The 23,575-nt window shown below is 41.9% G+C and overlaps 1 protein-coding gene across 6 annotated transcripts in view; it reads right to left on the reverse strand.

Moving 5' to 3' along the window:
• KMT2E (lysine methyltransferase 2E (inactive)) overlaps nucleotides 1-23,575 on the reverse strand; it is a 78,743-nt gene that overhangs the window by 28,061 nt on the left and 27,107 nt on the right. For 2 of the 6 annotated variants that reach the window (XM_039914000.1, XM_029077494.1), the window contains exons 3-16: nucleotides 22,494-22,530; nucleotides 20,861-20,919; nucleotides 18,756-18,870; nucleotides 17,593-17,822; nucleotides 15,783-15,863; nucleotides 15,188-15,246; nucleotides 14,420-14,592; nucleotides 12,239-12,277; nucleotides 9,650-9,880; nucleotides 9,403-9,533; nucleotides 8,956-9,073; nucleotides 7,973-8,082; nucleotides 2,087-2,351; nucleotides 1,195-1,293 (exon numbers count right to left, since the gene is read on the reverse strand). In XM_039914000.1, the coding sequence (XP_039769934.1) occupies nucleotides 1,195-1,293; nucleotides 2,087-2,351; nucleotides 7,973-8,082; nucleotides 8,956-9,073; nucleotides 9,403-9,533; nucleotides 9,650-9,880; nucleotides 12,239-12,277; nucleotides 14,420-14,592; nucleotides 15,188-15,246; nucleotides 15,783-15,863; nucleotides 17,593-17,822; nucleotides 18,756-18,870; nucleotides 20,861-20,919; nucleotides 22,494-22,530 (1,747 nt within the window). Of the gene's footprint in view, nucleotides 1-1,194; nucleotides 1,294-2,086; nucleotides 2,352-7,972; nucleotides 8,083-8,955; nucleotides 9,074-9,402; nucleotides 9,534-9,649; nucleotides 9,881-12,238; nucleotides 12,278-12,966; nucleotides 13,331-14,419; nucleotides 14,593-15,187; nucleotides 15,247-15,782; nucleotides 15,864-17,592; nucleotides 17,823-18,755; nucleotides 18,871-20,860; nucleotides 20,920-22,493; nucleotides 22,531-23,575 lie in introns of those variants that run through there. The other 4 variants (XM_029077497.1, XM_029077498.1, XM_029077496.1 and 1 more) reach the window with 4 other exon arrangements.

A 23,575-nucleotide genomic window follows, 5' to 3' on the forward strand; every position in this document is an offset into this window, starting at 1 on the left:
ATGAATGATAGATTGATTGATCCAAGGAGCTTAACCCAGTGCTCTGCACACAGTAGGTACTCAAGTACTACTAAGAGTCTAATGCTTTAGGAGGGGTCACTAATTCATTCAAAATAAATGTGCCTGGCGATTAGCTTTTGGTAACTTTTTTGAGCCCAATTCAGAAAATAAATTTGTTTTTTCCCATTCATGTTGGTTAACTGGCTGAAATGAGTCTTTTAAATGATGGATGACTTTATAAACTCTGTTCCTCCTATTCTACTTTTCCCCTCCCTTCTTCCATTTGCTCTACTGCACCCTCTCTGATCCAACAGCAAAAAGATATTGGAAAAAAGTACATCATAAATTGAGGTGGGTGACCATCTACCCCCGGAGCTACTAAAATTAGCTACGCCCACATTTTGCGGTATCTATTAACTGATGCAATTAGAAACTATTTCATGCTTAATCAATCCATTTTGGGAAACGTGTGCCTTGCTTTGAACCTTTAAAATGGACCGAGTTTTAGTAATCGAATGTCATCCCCAAACCTTTAGTTACCCTAAAAAGTGATTTCAGGTCACTGGAAAGCTCAGCTCTACTAGTTAAAAAATGGAGTAAAAACATTACATATGTAAGAAAGGGTTTCCACACGACATTTTCCAACACGCCTCTATAAACTCGTCAGTATTCAAATTCACTTCTCTCTCAAGATAAATGATCGAGAAAGAAAGATCAAGTACAGACCACAAAAAGAGATGCACACCGTGAAGCAGCAACTCACAATAAATCTGGATGCAAACTTGAGTTTTATTTTAGTCATAGCACCTATTAAGCTCTTAAAAAAGAATCAGTAGCAGCAGCGTTTATCTAGTAGCTGCTTGGTGTAGTGCACGGTACTAGGTCCTTGAATATCGCTGACCAGTGTGCAAAGAATACATCTGTAATATAACTGTCACACCTGTACATTTTCTAGAAAAATCAGGCCTGAGTGTACGGTCTTTGTTGCATAAAGATGATTAAGCCAAATGAAATTGCTTTCAATTGCATAGCAAGCCCAAACTTGAAGTTAAAGCGCATCGGGGAACTGACTTGACGTAAACTCGCTCAAGAGTCTAAAGCCCAAAGAAAAGGCGGTGAACAAGTAGCACGGGAACAGCAGCTGTCACTAAGCCCTAGCAACAGCTTTAAGCAGCTACTTGCTTCCCAACTTACCAGCTTCCTTTTCCTTTCTGCAATCTGCTCCTCTGATTCCATTTCTACTTCATTGCTAATAGGAGTTTTTTCTTCTATCTCCTCAATATAATCTGGCTCCTGAAAGATGGAAATGACTGCTTTACAGAAGCTCCACTACTCCATCTATAAACTAGGGAAATACTAACTGAACAGAGCTGCTATTAAGGAAAAGGCCTAGAACCACTCCTTCAAAAGAGAAAGCCAATTAACCAAGGCGATATAAGAAAACTACTTGCCAGCTTAAAAATGATCTGTTCTAAGTCTCTTCTCCAATCCAAAAATTTTTCTTTAATGTTAAATCTCACAAATCCTTTCCAATTTTAAAAAGCAAACAAACAAAAACAACAAAAAACCCCAACACCCAGGTAAAGTTTTCAAACACTGTTCCTAAGGTCAAAATCAGACACAGCAACGCAGTCATATATATGTGAATTTACAGTTTCGCCCCAAACAGTGACAGCAAAAGCTTACTAAAATGAAGTGAGTAAGTACCAAAGAAATAGAGACATCTGGAAAATATCATAATTTCAACTGACTTTAAAAAATTACTAAGTCACCCAAAGATTTCTGTTCCAGAGAAAAGTAAAACAAACTGAAAAAGCAAGCCTGATGATGTAACACGTAGTCAGATAATTTTTTAGTGTCAACCTAATGGAAGAATCTGCAGTTTATCTTCCTATCCTTCATGAAGTGAGAGAAAATGGAGATTCCCTAGGGAATTAAAGGAATAAGGACAGTTCTAAAAGCACTGCTACAAACCACTGAGAAAATCACAATATGTTTTATGAATTGAGGAAAAAGCCTTTCTCTGATTTAAGAAAAATACCTACACACTTATGTAATCAGTATTAGCACTGAATAATTTCAATACCTGATTATTTGATATGGACAGCCTCAGTGGGGAAAGTTTACGTTGCTTATTATCTGGACTCTTCATTTTGTTGGCTGCTCCATCACAATCCAAAGTAATATTTTGATTTTGTGTTTCTTTTTCTTTGGAAATATCCTTCTCCTTCTTTCCTTTTTTTCTTCTGGTCTCATAACCGCTATTGATGTTTTCTGTAGGCTCAGAACCACGTTTAAGAACTGGGCATTCAGGATTTTCTTTCAGGCATGCACAATCCACCTTGTATTTGCTAAAAAAAAAATTGTTTTAACAGATATCTATTAATATTTGCAGCAAATTATAAAAGTAACAAAAATCAACACATTTTAACATGTTTTGAAATGACATTTCACAAAATTTGCCTTACTAATTGTTGTAAAACTCACTCTGGGCCTCTTTTCCAGTGTGAAAGGAACAAGCCTAGAGAGACAGTGTGATGCAATACTATTTGAAGGTGATGTAAAACAGGGTGGGCGGTAATTGCTACTAGTATTTTGAGCAGCAATTCAGCCCAGTAAATCTTAACTGCTAAACTCTGCCACAAGAGTCTGCTGTGCAACCTCAGGCAAGTCGATTCACTTCTCTGTGCTTCATTTACATCATCTGTAAATTGGGGATTAAGCCTGTGAGCCCTACGTGGGACATGGGCTGTGTCCAACCTGGCTGCCCTGTATCTACCCCAGCACTTAGTACACTTAGTAGTGATACATAGTAAGTCCTTAACAGATATCTTTCCCCCACACACACAAAAAAAAGGACTCAATTGCCCTGTCAATCAGGCAAATTGACTTGAGGGTAGGCTTCCAGGTGAGATTAGTGAGCTATGGCTCTTTAATGTTTCTTTTGTCTGCTAAATCCTGCTGACTCCCAGGCTGCTGCTCAGTGTTAAGAATGCAGTCATAACCAAACCAAACCAAAGTGAGATTTCCTCAGCAAAATATTTTCTTGAAAAATAAGTACCCCAACACCGCAACCACTAGACAGAAATATCTACTACTTATATACCTGTCAGAATTTCTAAACTACTTTGTTTTAGCACCTCTGTGACTGTTTTAAATAGGTGTCAATAAGCCCTTTTAAATCACTCAAACTGCAAGCCTCTTCCCTCCTACTTCCACTGAGCACCCCTTTGGGGGATAGGGACAGTGTCCAACCTAACTAGTACCTAACCCAGCGCTTAGAACTGTACTTGACACATAGTAACCACTTAACAAATACAGTCATTCTCCACCTACACTTCCCTTGGAGAACTCATTCGCTCACATGGCTTCAACTATCACCTCTATGGAAATTATTCCCAAACCTACATCTCCAGCTCTGATTTCTCTCCCTCTCTGCAGTCTCACATTTTCTCCTGCCTTCCAAATATCTCTACTTGAATGTCCCACCAACATCTCAAACTTAATACTTACAAACAGAACTCCTTATCATCTCACCCAAACCCTATTCTCCCCTTTATTGTCCCCATCACCATAGATGGCATCATCTTTCCTGTTTTCCAATCCCATAATCTTGGCATTATCCTCTCTCAACCCTCATATTCAATCTATTACTAAATCCTGTTAGATCAACCTTCTTCCCTTTCTTCTCTATCCGCCTTTCTACCACATTAAACCAAATATTTATCCTATACTGCCCTGATTACTGTGTCAGCCTCCTTGTTGACCTCTCTTCCTCCTGCTTCTCCCCACTCCAGTCCATACTTCACTCTGCTGCCCAGATCATTTTTCTACAAAACATTCAGTCCACACTGCCCCATTCTTCAAGAACTTCCAGTGGTTGCCCAGCCATCTCAGCAAACAGAAACTCCTTACTATCAGCTTTAAAGCACTCAATCACCTTGCCCCCTCCTACCTTACTGCTCTCCTACTACAACCAGCCCATACACTTTGCTCCTCTGACCCCAACCTATTTGCTGTATCTTGGTCTCTCGGGGGACCTCTTACCCACATCCTCCCTCTTTATATCCAGCAATTACTCCCCTCACCTTCAAAGCCTTATTGAAGGCACATCTCCTTCAAGAGACCTCCCCTGACTAAGCCCTCATTTCCTCTTTTTCCACTCCTTTCTCCATCTCCCTGATTTGCTCCCTTTATTCACCGCCTCCACTAAGTCCCACAGCACCGCTTATGAACATAGCCACAATTTATTTATATTGGTACATCTCCTCCTCTAGACTGTTAACTTGTGGGCAGAGAATGTGCCTACCAATTCTGTTATACTGTTACTCTCCCATGCACTTAGTACAGTACTCTGCACACAATAAGTGAAATCAATATGATTGTTTGAATAATGATATTAGTTTTAATGGAGTTCTTAAAACAGACAAAGTATAACTATGCCACCTTTGTAAACACAGGAAATGCTAACAGTTGGCAAGATTCTCCTTAGACTCTAAGTTCCTTGGGCAACAGGGACTGTGTCCAACCTGATAGACTGTAAGCTTGTTGTGGGCAGGGAATGTGTCTGTTTACTGTTGCATTGTACTCTCCCAAGCACTTAGTACAGTGTGCCAAGCACAGAAAGCATTCAATACGATTGAAATAATAACTTGCATCTACCCCTAGGGCTTGACACAAAGTAGGTGTATAACATCGTAGTAACAACAATAACAAAAAATCATCACCTATGCATTCTGTCCCTTAAGCACTTTGATACTCAACCTATCCCTCCCTATGCAGCAATTACACACATATTCTTATAAACTCTGCCATTTTCCCCACCTGCAATTTATTTAATGTTGGTCTCCCCTACTAGACTATAAAACCCCTTTTTTAAAATGGTATTTGTTAAGCACTTACAAGCACTGTTTTAAGCACTGGGGTACATACAATTAATCAGGTTGGACACAGTCCCTGTCTTACATGGGGCGTGGTCTAATGAGGAGAGAGAACAGGCATTGAATCCCCGCTTTAAAGTTGAAGAAACTGAGGCATGGAGAAGTTAAGTGGCTTGCCCAAGATCACACAGCAAGCAACTGGCAGAGCCAGGATTAGAATCTAGCTTCTCTGACTCTCAGACCTATGTTTTTTTCCACTAGGAAATGCTGCCGCACATTGTAAGCACTCAAATTCAAAAAGATAAATTTTTAAATGGCCAGTTTTCATCATGGATTACAATTTTATTTAAAAGTCAATTTTAAAACAAATTTTCAAGTGTGGAACCAACACTGATGATTTGCATTTCCAGGTTCAATCAAAATAAAAGCCATTATTCAAAATCTGTCAATCTGAAGATGATTCAAGAGTTTCTAATTTTAATACAAGAGAGTTAGATGGGTGCCAGAAAGTAGGTGAGCGTGGGAATTGGTCTAAAGTGCTGTTAAAAGTTGTTTGGTTTTTAAAAAGGTGAAATAACCTACAGCACTGGTATTAATCCTTTTTCCCCCCACCCACCTGCAAAGGCTATCAAATTTTAACACTACAAACCAAGTCTAATAGGCAAATACCAATATACTAAACCTGAGCATTTAGTTCAGGAAGTAATAATTCTACTACATGAATTATGTTTTATGCTCCCTATTATCTGAAAGGTAAAAAAATGTTTTCAAAGAGAAAAACACACTTTGGAATGAGGCCTTTAAAAGCTATTTTTGTTGATGTCCATATGACTAAATGTTTGGCACCACACTGGGTAATTTTAGAATGAGGCAGGGAGGAGGAACTATTCAATTAATAAAGGTAGATAATTTAAAGCCTTTCACTGTAAAGTTTAAGAGCTCTCTCAGTTCTGCTCTGTAGTATTATAAATGCCTTCTGGTAATAATTGGAATTACTTAATTCTAACTATTTCACTTGAAGATATGCCAAAAGTCTAAATTCAAAATTAGGACACCACTAAGTATCTTCTTTTGAACGATACTGCTACCGCAAACTAACGCATAAAACAAATTTGAAAGAATTGCCTGGATTCATTCTAGTCCAGTGGTTCTGAACATACTGTTGGCAGAAAATGAAGCACCAGACTGACTTTGGCCACTTCAATTCATTGTTGCCTGTTCTAACTCTGCCCCTCAGGGACGGTACTTCTTCTCCCTCAGGAGTTCACCCTCTAGCTATTCCTGACCTTTAACTCCAAAACACCATGTGCCCATGTCCACTCTTGCACCCCAAAGACCTTGCCAACTACTTTGTCAGTGGAACCAAAGCCAGCGGGCAAATCCCCAATCAATCCCTTACTTCTCCAGCTCCTCCTCACCTCCGTACCCACTCTCATCCTTCTCAACTGTCTCTGAAGCTGCTTTCTTGCCTACTTTCAAAATTGGCCCCCTCCAAGTATACTACTTCTACTGAGCTCTTGCAGAAACTTAGTACACTGCTCTGCACATAGTAAGCACTCAGTAAATACCACTGATTGACTGACGTGGCATGCCCAAGGGCTTTTGTGTCCTCTCAAACTTTCAAAAACTGCAAATCCTCCAGCCCTCTAATTTTCCTCATTCCTTCTCCTGGCATAAGCCTTCCAAAACTGGAGCTCAAGTGACTCAGAATTACCATGTAACCTTCTTCTCTGCTCCATCACGTAAGGTGAGGGCTGATTTTAGAGTGGTAAAACAGACCTAGGGCACTAAGGTTTCATACTTAGAGAACCACACATTATGTGATACGGACAAATGAAAACACCGAGTTGATGGAAAATTGGGTTCTTGAGATTTTAGTTATTTCTTGTTTTTTAAAAAACAGTATTTTGACCCGAATTTAGGAGTGTACACTTACAAAGCACAATAATGTGTGTGAATGAGTCCCTCTTTGCTTTTGGAGGCAACATCATGTGTCTGGGACTCATTCTATTGCTCAAGACAGTCTTCCTGGTTTCTCTACTCTTCTGACTTTTGCTGATTGTTTGTACCTGCCTGTAAATCGAGTCAGACTTTTACAGAAAAGCATGTGCCCTTATCTCCCTCTTCTCCAACCGTGGTCTGGGTCTTTACATATGTTTCTATTACTAAACTTCAGTTAGAAGTACAACTCTCTATTTACCCCAAGATCTACTTCTTTTCATCTAGAGGATAATGGGAAAACTGAGCTTTCTGCACGCAAGCATCTGAAAAGCAAGTTTACTATATACAGAGGATTTACATTACTGAATCTAGACTGTAATCTCATTGTGGGCAGGGAACATGTCTCTGTTTGAGTGTACTCTCTCAAGCAGTTAGTAGAGCTGCATATGGCAGGTGCTCAATAAATACGACTGATTAATTGAAGAACTCTAACACTGCTACTTTAAAGGGCACAGTCCAATCCTGTAGTATTGCATTCATTCATTCAAAGATCTTTATTGAGCGCTTACTGCATGCAGAGCACTATATTGAGCACCTAGGAGAGTACAATGCAACAATGAACAGACTTATTCCCTGCCCACAACAAGCTTGCAAGAGACAAAGGACAAAAAAGTGTTACAGGCATCCAGAAACAGCACCCACTAACTCAAGCCTGCACATGAAAGACCATATTCAGTGACTTAATACTTTATGTGCTCTGCACTAACCAAGCCTGCTCCTTTATTCTCCTACATCCTTCCCCCCACCCTCCACCAACAGAACTCTAGACTTTGAACAACCCATCTCAAAAGCTTCCCAGAGGAACCCCACCAGGGATCCCCTAACCTGTCCAGATGTTTACAAATCACAATGTACTACATTCTCCATTTGTACGTCTGTGAACTTTTCATGTTCTCTGTCTCATCACTCACCTTTTTTGTCTGCTTATGTTTGTCAAGTCCTAGCCATTAGAAATCACATAAGGGACCAAAAAGCTCTTGCACTTGCCACAGTGTACATTACTCTGATCATCAAATAATACTGCCAAGGAATTATGCCTAGCCCTTGACAAATATTTTTTTTTCTAAAAAAAATTTAAAGTTTGAACTCACCAATTTCCATAGTCAAAATCAAAGGCGATAGTAATTTCAATTCCCTTCAGAATGCTTTGGATGGAGTAAATATAAAGATGTATAGTTCCATCTTCAATTACATGCCTCACCTAGAATCAAAAGAAATGGAAAAAGGATAGTTTGGTAACCTGGAAAATTTCCTTCATCTAAGTACAGGAAACACATACTGAGAAACAACACACCAAATTGATTAAAGTTAAGCTTTCCTGAGTGAAACAAGAAAATTTAAAAGCTTGCAAAAGTAAAAATTAATTTCAGTGCATTTCACTGAAATTTTCACCCGTAAAGTGCATCTTAAATAAACGAATACAATTCAAATTACTCTGAACATGCCTTGAGGCAAACATCTTTTTAACAGTGCTTCAGTGTCTCAAACTGCAAACTTTGGTTTCTTGAGAGAACTTAAGGAAGCGCAGTAGCCTAGTGGAAAGACCACGGGCCTGGTAGTCAGGGGATTGGGGTCATAATCCCAGCTCTCCCACTTGCCTGTTGTGTGATCTCGGGCAAATCACTTCACTTCTCTGTGCCCTGGTTTCCTCATCTATAGAATGGGAGTGAAATGCCTGTTCTCGCTCCCTGTTAAACTGAGAGCCCCATGTGGGAGAGGGGCCATGTCTGACCTGATTAACTTGTATCCACATAATAAAAATTTAAATGCAACAATTATTATTATTAGGAAGCAGCGGCTCCCACCGATAAAAAAGCATCACAATAATTTTAATGTGCAGAGCCATGAAGACCTTCAACTTTAGGTCTTGCAAAGATTTTTATGCAGCAAAGTATAGTTTTTTCAATCACAGAAAAAAAAATGATAGTCTACAAAAATCTGTCAGGTTCAAAGTGCACTTGGGGAGGGAGCCAGGGGAAAGAGGGATCTGTTTTTTAAACTTTTTGCTAATACTCCCTTGCCTCGATTCCCTCCTTGCCTTGCCAAACCAGACCCCAAGCTCCATCAGACCTACCTCAGCATTTGGTGTACATGAACGCCTGATGAATCGAGCCTCATTTCCAAAGGTCCTTGCGTCAACACACATTTCTAGCCCGTGAAATTTAGAATAGAACAAAACAAAAGGGTATGGTCTACAAAAAAAAAAGGGTATGAAGTATTAGCATTTTTTAACAAGGGGATTTTCTTCTATACAAAAGTAAATCGGCCGAATTTGCGGTATAGTTTGGTTGGCTATCACTTTTCATGAAATAAGTTGCAAAATTATGCAAATGAAAATTGTCAAGGTATTTGCTGGTTGGAAGAGCTAAAGATGTCTTCTGGTGACGACTCAAGTGACAAATACAAAAGCAGATAAAAGGGCAATGGGATCTAGGGATAGTGCTTGAGGCTGGGAATCAGGAGACCTGGGTAAAAATGATAAACGTTTGACAACACGGGTTACAAACAAAATTTAATATACCTCTTAAAGAAATATCCATTGGCTTCAAACTGTTCTCTCAGCATGAACTTCCCTCTGTATTCAATAATAAGTGCATCAGGAGGCAAATCTTTGGCAGCTCTTAGAATTTTTTTGTTCTTCTGCACATAGCTCTAAAGAAAGGAAAGAAAGTCAGAGTTAAACTGGCCATACTGTACTGCTAACTTCTTAAAAAGCCCATTTGATTTTGCAACATTTTTTCTCCCCCAAATGCCCATGTTTTATTTACCTCTACAGGTGGCTTGAAGATCATATTGCTGGCATTCAATTCTGATCTGGTGTTCATTTCTTTTCTGTCATTTCCATTACCCAGCCTCAGAGCTATTCTTTGTGCTTCCCTTTGGACACCCTCACTGTACTGGTTATTATTTGCCTCTTCATAACGATCCATCCATGCCTTAATTTTAGTTTCCCATCCAAAATTTGAACCATCAGAAGGATCAATCTCTGGTGCTGAACCCTAGAATCACAGTAAATTAACAGTTAAAACTAAGAGATAAATGGTTTTAACAGAACCTGCAATGCTATAAATCTTCAAAACAAACAATCAACGTCTAAGATGGAAAAAACTTTCTTGGTTTCCTTAATTCTACTGAAAAGATGGCACAACAGCTGCAATAATTATTAAAATACAGATATATCTTCACAATGTGGCCTCTAGACTCCAACTGTGATCCTTTTTCTGCACCATTAGATCTTGCAATTTCCATAATGAATGGAAAGTACATATAGATTTTCCTAGTTGACACTCATATACAATCCCTGCATAGTTCATTAAAATTAACATTCTTCATTTTTAGCTACAAATGACTTGTGGGCATTTTAGAAACAGCTGTATTTCCAGCTGTTTCTAAAGCTGGACTTGGGCTCATGCTAGATTGGGAGATAGATGGATTCTTTGTAAGTGGCAGGCAGATAATCTGGAATTTACACCACCTAGAAGCCATCTTGATTTTGTGTACAGGTTTAAAAAAAATAAAATAAAAAGCAACAACCAAGGAGAAAGACTGGCTTTCCCCAGTTTTAAGAATGTTAGTCTATTAATTTCTAGATTTTAGTTCATTTTATTTCAAGATACCTGTAACTGGCACAACTTTTAAACTGCTACCTCTAAACACACAACCCAGGAATAACATCATCTTGAAATACCTTCCACTAACAATTAGGATTAAGGCAAAGCTGGGGAAAAAAAAAAACACCTAAGCAGATGAAACCCTTGCTAATTTATTTTTTTCAGAGGCATGGCATAATGCTCCAATCTCTGAGCCCATTATGACTTTGGTTGGGATATTTAAAATATAAAAATTAATTGCATTTACTTTATTCCTTGATTCAAGAACCCTCTAAAAATACCTCTGCGTGGATTTACTAAGATTTCTGAGATGGGCCAAACAGCTAAGAATCCAGAATTTTAGGAACAAAGAAATTCAATAGAATGTTGATTAATCAAAACTAACTGTAATAGGAAATCCTTCCCATGAGGGAAGAGTCCCATTCACTGAGTCAGTTGCTGGGTGTGTGGGTGGGACAGTGATCTTGCTGGGTTGTTGTTTTGCTGTGCAAAGGGCAAACCCATCCACAATATCAATTTGTCGGGTCCACAGAAAGGGAAAGGGGTTCACCTTCCTCCTCTGTTCATCTATTCTGAATGCACTCTGACCTCACCAAGGCTAAAGCTGAGAAGCACAGACCTAAGCCTGCCACCTGGACAGAGAGGAGAGTGGGCTATTTGGGGTTTGGCCTGCTCCTGTTTTGAGCCTGGTTACTCAATCAGATGTCGGGCCTTTGCTTATCATTCAATTTATTGATTGATTTATATGTCTGTCTCCCCCTCTAGACTGTAGGCTCGTTGTGGGCACGGAACGTGTCTTTACTCTTCTATTTTACTCTCCCAAGTGCTTAGTTCAGTGCTTTGCACACAGTAAGCACTCAACAAATACAACTGAATGAATGAATGCTTAAGGCATGTCCTAAGGTAACTGCTAGAAGGATACTGAGACAAAGGAACAAGAATCAAGATAATTCAAAGTAGGACTGACTTGACAGTTAGAGAGCTTACTCTTGTATATTCCATTTTAATGGGGTTAAGGAGGGCATAGCTAATTGAAATCCACTCCCAATCCCCAAACCTCAATTTAACCAACAATTTAATTATCCTGCCCAAGATTCCCTTCAACGGTGATAGGAAGAAGTAGCCAAATTAACTGGCTTAAGTTTAATCTTTTTTTTAATTTCTTACTCCTTCCTCTGGGAAGTGTTAATCAGTGAAACATAGTCAGCCAGAGGGAGAAGGAAAAACCAAGGGGCCCAAAACAGAGGCACAGACTCCAAAGGGGAGATGGGGGACTTGGTCTTTGGAGCTGCCTGTCCTACTCCAGCCCTCTCGGTAAGAAGGCGGCTGGCTGGAAGCCAAAGGCAGAACAGGGCTTCAGGCAGGAGCTCTCTACAGGCCCGGGCAGGAAATGTGCACAACGGATTCCTCCTGGATATGTCCTCAGTGGGAAGAGGGAAGAGAGGGGAGAGGAGGGAGAGGGAAGAAGAGGGAGAGGGGAGAGGGATAGGGAGAAAGAGGGAAGAGGGAGGGGGGAGAGAGTTTGTCTCCAACTTCCTGGCCACGAGGTATGTATATGTGTATCTCCAACTTTCTGGACATAGGGAGGTGAGTGTTTTCCACCCCCTAGTCGCACCAGCGTTTATGCCTCATTTGCTTCAAAGCACCTTCTACCCTATAAATGAAAAGCTGGCACACATGCCCACAATCCAATCTCAATAACTGAGAATTAACAGTAGCGGACTAGAAATTTTTAAGCATAGCTACCTTGACTCTTGATGACTTCCTCGATCCTTCACGGAAAGCCTAAAATAAGTAAGTATTTTAATTAAAAAGAAATTCAATCTTTAGTCCCATGAAAAACATAATGTACCAGTAGTATTCTTCATTCAGTTTGATTAATAAAAAATAGAGAAAAAAATCACCAAAAATCCAACCACCTCTGATCCCCACTCCGCCACTTGCCTGCTTCGTGATCTTGGGCCAAACACAACTTCTCCGTGCCTCAACTTCCTAATCTGTAAAATGGGGATTAAATACCTGCTCTCCCTCCCCGCTCAGATTGTGAGTCCCATGTGGGGACACGGACAGTGTCTGATCAAATTATCCTGTATCTACCCCAGCACTTAGGAGAGTATGTGGCGTCAGTCAGCGCTTAAACACCGCCATCACTAGATTGTAAGCTCCTTGTAGGCAGGGATCATTGTCTACCAACTTTAGTCTATTCACCCAAGCGCTTAGCACAGTGCCCTTGCACACAGTAAGCACTCAATCCGTACCACTGAATCGACCTTCCTGTAACTATCAACCCCAGTGCTTAGCACCATGCTTGGCACATAGTAAACACTTAACAGATACCGCCAATGCTATTATTATTGCTTCTCCTCCTGTTTGAATCTCAAGTGAAACAGATATTCATGACTGGGCCAGAAATTCCCTTCTCTCCAGCCAGAGGTGCTGGAGTCCAGGCGGGATCAGCAGCTTCCCCTGCAAACCTCTATGGATGCAAACGTCAGGTGGCAACGATCCCTATGGCCGTTCTTTGCACTCAAAGACGGTGCCATCGACAGTGACGGGGCCGTGCCTGCCTCTGGCTGTGCGGGGGCGGAAAAGGCCAATCAGGGACCCACAGGCCCGGCCACACCGTGCACACGCTTGCTGTCATTGTCTCCTGGTTTTCACGATGCTCTTGAAGCTTCTGCTCAAAAACAGTTGCTCCGTTCTTGATTGCGGTATGCCATGCTGGTCTGTTTGCGGCAGTTATCTCCCCGTTATCATCTGAGATGCTACATTGTCTGAAGCTTGGCTTTACTGCATCCTTAAAATGTTTCCTCTTTACCCCTGGTTTTTGATTGCCGAATTTTAGATCACCAGACAGCAGCTGTTTGGGTCTCCTGTTAGTTAGTAATGGTATTTATTAAGTGCTTACAATGTGCTACGGCGCTGGGGTAAATACAAGGTAAACAGATTAGACACGGTCACGCACAGGGTGCTCACTGGCACAAAGAACAATAACGGTGATATACACATTCTGTTGTCCATCCTCCTCGCACAGCCCACCCGGGAAACGGTGCTGAGGTGACCACAGCTCTGGGTCTTCACTGTTTGAGACTCCAAACCAAATTAAAGGCCTACAGGACCGTAGTGTTACCCAACTTTCCCCAAGGTTGAACAAACCGGATTCCCCATGGGGCCCATTTCCCCACTACATCTGATCCCGTCATCAGCCCCTAGCCCCAGTATTACTTCTGAGCTTTGTTGAACACGAGGCAAGACAGGATCACTAAAAATACAAGTCCTGGGGCAAAGGGACACTAAAGGAACTGCTCAAAGAACCAGATGCGTCATCCGTGGGTGTGGAGATGGGGGAGGAAAGGAGCCCTAGTCTTGCAACCAGAGGAAGGGCTGAATGGGCATTATTCATTCAATCATATTTATTGAGCGCTTACTGTGTGCAGAGCACTGTACTAAGTGCTTGGACAGTATAATTCAGCAACCAATAGAGACAGTCCCTGCCAACACCTCTGGACCTTAAGTTTGGTTTGAAGCCTTTCACCTGCTATCATCACAGTCTTTTGACAGTTTCCCAAAGATGGAGCTAGCCTTTTTCATTTGATTTTCTATTTCCTTGTCTAATACTGCCCAACTTGCTGCCTGGGAAACAGAATGCTGAGACAGCATTTACCTCTGTTTAACTACAGAGGACTATTGTATTTGGGTAGGGTTTAAAGACACACACACCCTCCGGTGGGACTGGCCCCCACAGAAAACAAAACAAAAAACCTAGATACCTGGCTCTGGAAGGACCTGATCCTAAAATTAAAATAAGAGATATTTGGGTGGAGCACACTATCAAACACTACTTCTTAAAAATACAGCTACAAATCATTAATGACATGATATTTGGCTTCTTTGCCTTTTTCTTCAAAGTTTTGATAAATAACTTACTTTTTTACATTTTGAAATGTTTTGCTCCTTTTCCACACTCTTCTTTCTTTTCTTATCATTGACTTTAGTAACCCTTGCAGCAGTTAAAGTAATTGTTGTTGGTGTGTGCTGAAATGCAGTGTATAATTCCACAGGAACCTCATCGCCACTCTCTGTTGCACTGGTGTCTCCATCTTTAAATCCAAAAACAAAATTACTGTGTAAGTCAAGAGTCCAACTTTTAATTCTCTTCTTGAACTGCTACTCCCATGTAGCAGATTTCTTTTTAATGACCCAACACACACATACGAGCGTGTGCGCAAAAGTGATTTTCCTCCTCAATCTCCAACACATTGATAATAATGATGAATAAGTGTGGATTTTTTCAGCACTTACTACATGTCAATCACCGCTGTTCTAATCGCTGGGGTAGTTACAAGTTAATCTGGTCCCACACAGGGCTCACAGTCTAAAAATAGAGAAGCAGTGTGGTGCAGTGGAAAGAGCACGGGCTTTGGAGTCAGGGCTCATGAGTTCGAATCCCAGCTCTGCCACTTGTCAGCTGTGTGACTGTGGGCAAGTCACTTCACTTCTCTGTGCCTTAGTTCCCTCATCTGTAAAATGGGGATTAAGACTGTGAGCCCCACGTGGGACAACCTGATTCCCCTGTGTTTACCCCAGCACTTAGAACAGTGCTCTGCACATAGTAAGTGCTTAACAAATACCAACATTATTATTATTATTATTAAAAACACAATTTGAAAGCTTCCTCCTTTCCCTTTCACTTACCTGACATATTTTCCCTTTTCCGGCGTTGGAGCAGTACTGCCCTGTCTTTATCCAAATTCCTGAAAGAAAATACAAAGAACATTTCATTTTCAAGGAAATATGAAAATACTTGGGTTTTTTCCCATTACGATTCAATTAAAAGCACGGCCTTATTAAATTGCCACAAATCAGTACTTTTTTTCATTCCTGTAAAATTACAAGAGGGGCAATGGAAGAAATGGTCCAAGTGCATGCTGGCCCCAGGGGGGTTGTTTTTCTTCAGCTCTGGGGTCCCTCCCATCTGCTGTCCCCTGCCCTGGTCACCTGTGGGGAGTGGTATGGAGCCCAGCAGGATGATGAGGACCTCGAGGTGGAAGGCTACGGGCAAGACCCTGGGACAAATGAAAACAGCCACCTGAACCTGACCTGGCTGGCCAGGCAAAAAGACCTGACGAGCTACCCTATGGCTTGGGAAACTACAGGTTGGTGCTGGCTGTATTACACTTTGTCATTGCTCAACCACTTCTCCAAAGTATCTCCTGAATTTTACTCTAAATTCAGCTCTTTTAAAAATGAGAACCAACATCAATAATGATATTAGCCAGGCACTACTCACCTAGGCTGACAACGTTCACATAGATATATATCAGGAATATGCTGCCTGTCGATCCCCATGCAGTCAATATGTTGCCAAACACTTTTTAAAAAGACCAGAACAGACATACCATTATTAATGAAGACCTTCCAAACTTCTTTTGAAAGTACAAACTAATTATTTCCCACTATGCACCCAAGATTCTCCCAAGCACTTAGTATAGTGCTTTGTACACAGTAGGTGCTCAATAAGTATGATTATTATTAATAATAATGATAAAATATATGAAGCATGCCAAAATTAAACACCAAATAATATGCCACTGACCAAATTTCAGTTTCCATTGTCCAGAAGCACTCTATAACAGCTTTCAAAGGTGGATTCTACTAATTCTATTGTATGCACTCTCCCATGCACTAAGTACAGTGCTCTGCACACAGGAAGCACTCAATAAATACTACTGAGTGATTGATTCCAACAGAGAAAAATGCCAAGCAGAAATATTCAAAATGATCCAACCCGACATGAGAGTTTAATGAAAAAGTGTCACCAGACTGTAAATAACTGTCTTTATACAATAATCAGTATTTACTGAGCGTCTGCTGAATACAGAGCACTCCACTAAAAACTTGGTAGACAACATATTCTACTGGAAAAAGCAGGGGCTTGGAAGCAGAGGACTTGGGTTCTAATCCCACCTCTGCCACTTTCCTACTGCATGACCTTGGGCAAGTCACTTAACTCCTCTATACCTCAGTTTCCTCATCTATAAAATGGGGATTCAATACCTGTTCTCCTTCCAAATAAAGTTGCTAGCCCCATGTGGGACAGGGACGGCATACAATCCCAGTGCTTAAGAATGATGCTTGACACATAGAAAGCGCTTAGCAAATACCATTATTAAAATTAGTTAGAAAACCCAATCCCTGCCCCCAGAAGCCACAGAGAGTTTTAAATCTCACAGGGTAGACATATTAAATAAATTAAAGAAGGAAGAGGAGAGAATGGAAAGACAGAAGTGTGGAATTTGAAGGTGGGGAGAGCAGTGGTTTGGGGGATTTGAAAGGTGAGGGAGTTCCAGGCATAATAATAATAATAATGGTATTTGTTAAGCACTTCTTATATGCCCAGTAATGTTCTAAGCGCTGGGGTAGATATACGGTAATCAGGCCGTCCCACGTGGGGCTCACAGTTTTTAATCCCCATTTTACAGATGAGATAACTGAGGAACAGAGAAGGTAAGTGGCTTGCCCAAGGTCACACGGCAGACAAGTGGCAGAGCTGGGATTAGAACCCACGTCCTCTAACCCCCAAACCCGTGCTCTTGCCACTAAGCCATGCTGATTCTCACAACTAAGTGGTCAGGGGAAGAGGCAAGAACAAAACAGAGGGACTAGGTAAGCTGCACCCTTACAACTTGGCTCTTGGCTGTAAATTTTGCAATACGCTACATAAACCAATGCCCGGTGCTTAATTGGGACACTCCCAGATTTTTGTAGGTGGCCTTGAACAATCTGAGTAAACACAAATCTTCCAGAACTGAGACGGTCCTGGATCAAGGGTACCTTAGCCACTCTGTTTTTCAGACCATTAGATTTTCACTCCAGGACTGGAAGGGGGCTACATACATGTTAAGTCTCACAATAGCCTGAACCTTGGTGGTTAATGAGAGGAGAGGGGGAGGAAGGCACGCAAGGTCTGGAGGGTGGTTGATCAAAGCCTATACTGTCAGTCTACGCTCAGTGCATACACAAACAGTGCCTTTAAGAAGATGGACACCGTGCTAAAAATACACCCGCAAAAACAAATTACATGGTGGAAGACACCTTACCTGCATTTGTCACAACAGATCATATAGCCATCGTCGTGTGTGAAACCACAGATACACCTTGTCACATCAGTACCGTAGCTTCCGTCCTCAGATGTGCTGATCGTGGTAGCACTGGAGGTCTCATCGAAGTTTGGCGTAGTAAATATGCCTACTTCATTTTTGCTGATGAGAACTGATGGAGGAGGAGAAGCTGGAGGTGTTGGAGGAGGACGCGCACCATAGTTATGGTCCTGCATGAACACATTACGACACCCACCGTCAAACATTCAAACGCATTCAACGACATTTCCCTTTAAAAATGGACATTTCCCTTGCTCCCCCACATCCCCCAGTCAATTTCTCCTTACATTAAGGTAAGTTTCATTCATGTCTCACTTGGTGAGCTGGAGACCACAGCATTGATAATGCTACCATGCTGAACCTGGATCTCTGGTCCACTACTCAGACCCATCTTTCATCCTCTCAAACTAAGTGTGCCCTGGCTGAAACTCAAAATGGACAGTACAGTCTCCAGGACAGCGGCTAGCCTCACTGCTCCACAAGTTTATAAATACTGCCGGAGTCATCGCTATCCACTGTCATCCCTTCCGCATCAAGAGGGTGGCGGAAGCAGCAGTGATGGGAGGGTGCCGGGAATAAATGAGATGATTTTTTTGTGCCTTGCATATGAAGTGGTTTTCTATTACTGAAGAGAATCGAGAAGAAGGCCAATAATGCGGCACTGCCTTTGTGCTCTCCATCATTAAAACAAACGCACGAACATCTCATTTACGCATTTCCCGCATTCTCAAAAATATAAAAGTGCAAATTCCACCAACACATCAATATCCTTGTCCGAATGACCTCAGGAAAGCAACTGTCTGCAAACTGAATAGCTGAAGCCAAGCAACACATTATTCTTGTGCTGACTTTATACCAGGACTACTTTTGTTCTGGCAAAATAGTGGTGGACTTGTCTGTAAATCATAGTTTTAATTGGTCTGGGGAGAGAGTGGGGGGAAAAAAATCTCAAAAATCTCAAATGTAGCCAAATAACAGAATAAAACGTTTTCACATATTCAACACTTTAAGGCAGTCCCAGACATATACCACATACATGACCTCCTGCCAACCGTTAGATTTGAAAACGAACATCTCGCCTGTACCAAGTACTTGACACTTACCGCATAGGGCAAACCAATATAACTGTGAGAATGATGCGAGCTGCTGGTATATAACTGGTGTGGATAACTGTTGGATTTCTCAACTACCACAGGGCTAGCTTCTACAGATTCTGGTCTGGTGAAGGGAAAGAAAAAGAAAAAAAGTGTTTTTAAAAATTTCACACAATGCAAAACTCTAGTGCTATATTTTCATAGCAGCTAATCTTCTCCCCCCTCACAAAGCACACAGGTTATCCTCAAAAGAAAAGCAGGATATAAATTTCAACACTTTATACCAGTTAGATCAAAGCTGTGCCTACTGCAAAATAGTTTCCAGAATGATAGGAAAAAAAACAAAAAAGGAAGTATAGGGCATAAAGTTACTGCACCAATGCACCTTTAGAACCCTTGACCTTCTGACTCCCAGGCCTGTGTTCTATCCACTACACCATCCTGCTGTTCTAATGTCTGAACAGAACAATTAATGGATCAGAGAAAACCAATGGTTCAACCAGCCTGACACCATCTCCAACTCGGCCAACAGAATGCTTGGAGATATTTGGGTAGGATAGACTATCTAGTACCTCTAACTTTTGCTCTAGTTACCCATTATGGATCTGCCACTCATTAAGCCAACCCCTCTGGAACCTACCCTACTCTTGTACCCTCTGCCTAGACAATTTCCTTTCATTCTGAAACATGCATATTGCTTCTCTTTTGCGTGCCTTACATTTTCTCCTTACAACTAAAGAGTCAACCCTAGTCACTCCAGGGGAACATCTATCTTTGTTTCTCTCTCAACTTCACTGCTCACCTTTACTGAGCTGAGCCTCAAGTCATTTTAAGAGCATGCTGCAGAAAATTATTTGGGCTCTCTGCCGCATTTCTATACAGGATGAGGATCACGCTAGCAGAGGAAAACTCATCCACTGACTCTTTGTTCAGTTCATTCATTCATTCATTGTACTCAGAAGGGGGTGCATGATTTTTGAGGGAAGAGAAGGAGGCTACAGGGGAAAGGATGAGGAACAGAGGAATAGAGTAGAGTAGCATGAAAAGGGGAGTGGGGAAAGCAGAAATGGGAAGAAAAAACAAAGAAAAAAGGGAGAATGGGTTCCTGGAGCCAGAGTCATCACAACCTCACTGAATAATGGGAGGAAGAGTGGGATCCTGGCTATAAAGATTTATTCAGGGTAGCTAGCAATAACTAAGGAGCATATTGCTGATTATAAATAGATCTGGGAAGGTGAGGGGTCTAATAAAAATTAGCCGGGTCAAAATGTTTCAAATGTGCCTAGCTGCATTTCCTAGGTCTGCATGGGTCGAAGACAATAATCGTATTTCTTAAATGCTTACTGTGTGTCAAACGCTGTTCTAAAATCTGAAACCTTATCCAATCTTAGTTCAGCCCAGGGAGGAAAGAAAGGACTCCATACCTAGCCAGACTGCCCCCGCTTCCAGGGGTGCACGGGCATGATGGGTGGACGAGATGGGATAAACTCCAGGGACGTCCAGCCCTGTGTTGGTTTCTATCCAGATCTATTCAAAGAGGCATCGAAAAATGGACTGGAGCTTCTGTCCCGAGAGTCTACCAAAATGGCTTTCCCACTTTTCGGCCGAAGGCAAAGGAAGGGAGAGGAGTGAAGGAAGGGCTTTTACGGTGGTCAAAAACTCAATAGGGGACACAGTTTCCCTTCAATTCCAAGTATTTGCGGAGGGTGGGGTGGGGAAGAGAGGAACAGTTTATCCCTGACAAGAACATAAAAGGAGCTCTAGAAGAGAGGGTAGACATTTTCAAAGTTGCTACATGTACAGAGAAGAACAAGGGAAAGATCTTGCCCCAGGGAAAGATGAATAGACCCTTCCACACAACCTGCCAACTGCGCTGCACTTCTTGGCAAAAGTTTGTTTACAACAAAAATGAAGAAAGCTACTGCCATTTAGGCCAAGGCAGCGGGAGCATCAACAGCAGGTTATGAAAAGAAGCTATTTCTGCTGTTACCACCACCAACACTCTAGAACTGGTGTTTCTGCCAGGAACATATCAAAAGTGGCACTGCCCCAAATGTATAGATTCCAGGGAGCTGCTGGTGATGGCAGCAACAGGAATCGGTTTTTTTCCTCACCTTCTCCAGCTGCTGCTTGCTGCTCTGGTGACTATTTCTCTCTGCATGTGAAGGGGGATCTGAATGGGAAGGGAAAGTACTTCAGGTGAAGCCTTGAGACTGAAGGGAATCAGCTTCAAAAAACAGACTGAAACCTCGGCCACAGCAAATTGACGGGACAGCCGGAATTGATGATGGTCATTTTATATACTGGCAGAGGTGCCCACCTTCATGGGGGCGATGTGGGCAATGCCCCCTTTAGACTGAGCACCATAGGGACCCTATCATTCGTTCGCCTCCCCCACAGCTTTTGGGGGGCAGGAAGAGCACCTGGAGCTAACCGGCCTCCCCTTGGAGTCACAGGTGGAGACAAGATGGTGCTTCCACTCCTTGCCCGCTGCTGACAGGCTAGTGTCCCTGGCTTGGGGGCCTTTCCAGGCTGCAGGGCAAACTGGATCTGCTTTCGACCCCCACACCCCGGCACCTGTGGGAGCCAGACCCCTCCTTCCAGTTACTTGCCAAAGTTACCATCTGCGAGCCGGAAGAGGTCGCCACTCCTGTTTCAAGTCCTTGCCAGGGTGATCCACCTGGTCAGCTCAGGAATCCAGTAAGCTTTGCTTGACTCACCTCACCTGGGCTGCCCTGTGGGCCAATGCCGCCCTTGGCTAAGGGGCTGTGGGGCCTGACCCCTTCAGATCCTCTGCCTTTGATATAGCAGCCCCCAAGTGAAATGATATTGAATGGGTCCTTAAAAGGAACCACTCTATTAGACCTCGCTGCCTTTCTAGCTCCAAACTATATTACAGCAAGTTATAACTAGCAAGGCAGTGGACTGGGACCTGAGATGTAATCTCTTCTACCACTCAAAGAGAACGATAAATCCAGAAAGTTCTCCCTTTACATGATAACTACCTGAAAGCTGCTCTGCTGAACAAAAAGAGACTGTAACGAACTTTGCAATAAAACCTTTAGACCTAAATCAGAAATGCAAGTGAAAGAAACCTGCCCACTGGAGTGGAGAGGACTTTAACACCTAAAATTCAATAAATGGCAAATTCCAATTGTTCAAATGCCCTTATCAGATGACTGAGCAATGGCTAGAAAAATCTTACTAGATGGAACAACTGGACCTGGAACCCTTCAAAATTAAGTTAATTTATTTTTCAATGCTTGACCTTGGCTTTTCAGCTATTTGGGGCTTTTTCCCCACCTCTAAGCAACCCCCCTTTACCCACCCCCCAATCCTCCCCGCCACGCCCATTCATGTCAAGTCTCAACATTCACCTACCACATGAAAGTCTACTGGAATACTGCTGTGAACAATGAGGCGGATAAAGTACTCCACCACCACCAGCCCCTACTCCCTGCAATCCACATGCAAACACTAAATGCTACATAACTCTGATTCCCATATTTGGCTTTTATCCTTGAGTCTTCACTACTTCTTAATTTGGAGGAGTTTTAGAGGGCCACAGCTAAGATATACAGAGGTCTACCTAAATACAGAGTACACATCAAAAATATCTGGGCGGCTTTGAGGTCTGGAAAGGGGCCAGGGAAGGGCACCACTGAACCTTTAAAAGGCACAAGGGCTTCTCTCTGTAACACACACACACACACACACACACACACACACCCCTGGATTCTAGCTCACCCCAGTAGCAGCAGCATCTTCAAACTCAAGGACAACTCTACAAAAGCAAATAAAAATTGAGAACTTGGGAGTGCTGAAACATAATTCATTTATAAGGTGGTCCTCCATGTCGAGAGAGATTTTAATTTTATTGGCTCTAAAATCTTTCAACACATTTTCAGGTTCTAAATAATATGAAAGGCTCCAAAATATTATTGGTGAGTTTATGTGACGGTCTAAACAAGTATCTAGAAGTTTAATGTTAGCATGTTGTTGACCATTTGCCCTAGCAGGGTTGTGATCAATCGCTACCGAGTAGGTAGATAATTTGGGGTGACAATTCTACAGGAAGGAAGGGATAGTGGGAGGGTGGTTCCCTGGGAAGTTTTAAAACTTCTTTCTCCTCTTCTCCTCCTGAGGTAACCACTCCTTAGGGACAATCCAACTACAGATCATTCTCCAAGCTATGACTCATCCATCAGGGATCTATCTGTCCCCAATATCTCGCTCATCTGCGAATGCCAAGAAAGCTCCTTCTAATTTAGTTAGGTGGTTCCAAATACTTAATTTAACAAGACCCAAAAAATACATTTATATGGTTATTTAAAAAAAACAAACCATCAGTTGCTTTGCACACAGTGAGTTCTAAATAGATTGTTGCTGCTGCTGCTGCTAATAGTAATAATAATAAAAATGAGGGTATTTGTTTAGCGCTATGTGCCAAGCACTGTTCTAAGCACTAGCCTGAAGTGCCGGGATAATTGAAACCTAAGAACACACAGGTGCTGATAATTTGGATAGTTTGCTTATTTTATACCCACTTAATTAACCAAAGTGGACATTCAACAAAGCAGGTTATTAGGGGAACCTCTGACCCAACGTGTACATTTCTTATGCCAGACTGTGATCTGCCCTCCTTGAAAAAGTAAGGGAACCTAGGAATACACGAGGGCAAAGACATGCACTGAGAAGAGTAGAGCTACTCTAAGAGTTTATACCAGTCATCCCTTCCAGTCCAATTCCCAGTTCTGGAGCTTCTTTACCCTCTTGATCCTTTCTCATGTTGGAATTGCCTGGCTAGGGATAAGAGAAACAGAGACAGG

This window comes from Ornithorhynchus anatinus, chromosome 13 (assembly GCF_004115215.2).
Source record: "Ornithorhynchus anatinus isolate Pmale09 chromosome 13, mOrnAna1.pri.v4, whole genome shotgun sequence".
Taxonomy (NCBI): domain Eukaryota; kingdom Metazoa; phylum Chordata; class Mammalia; order Monotremata; family Ornithorhynchidae; genus Ornithorhynchus; species Ornithorhynchus anatinus.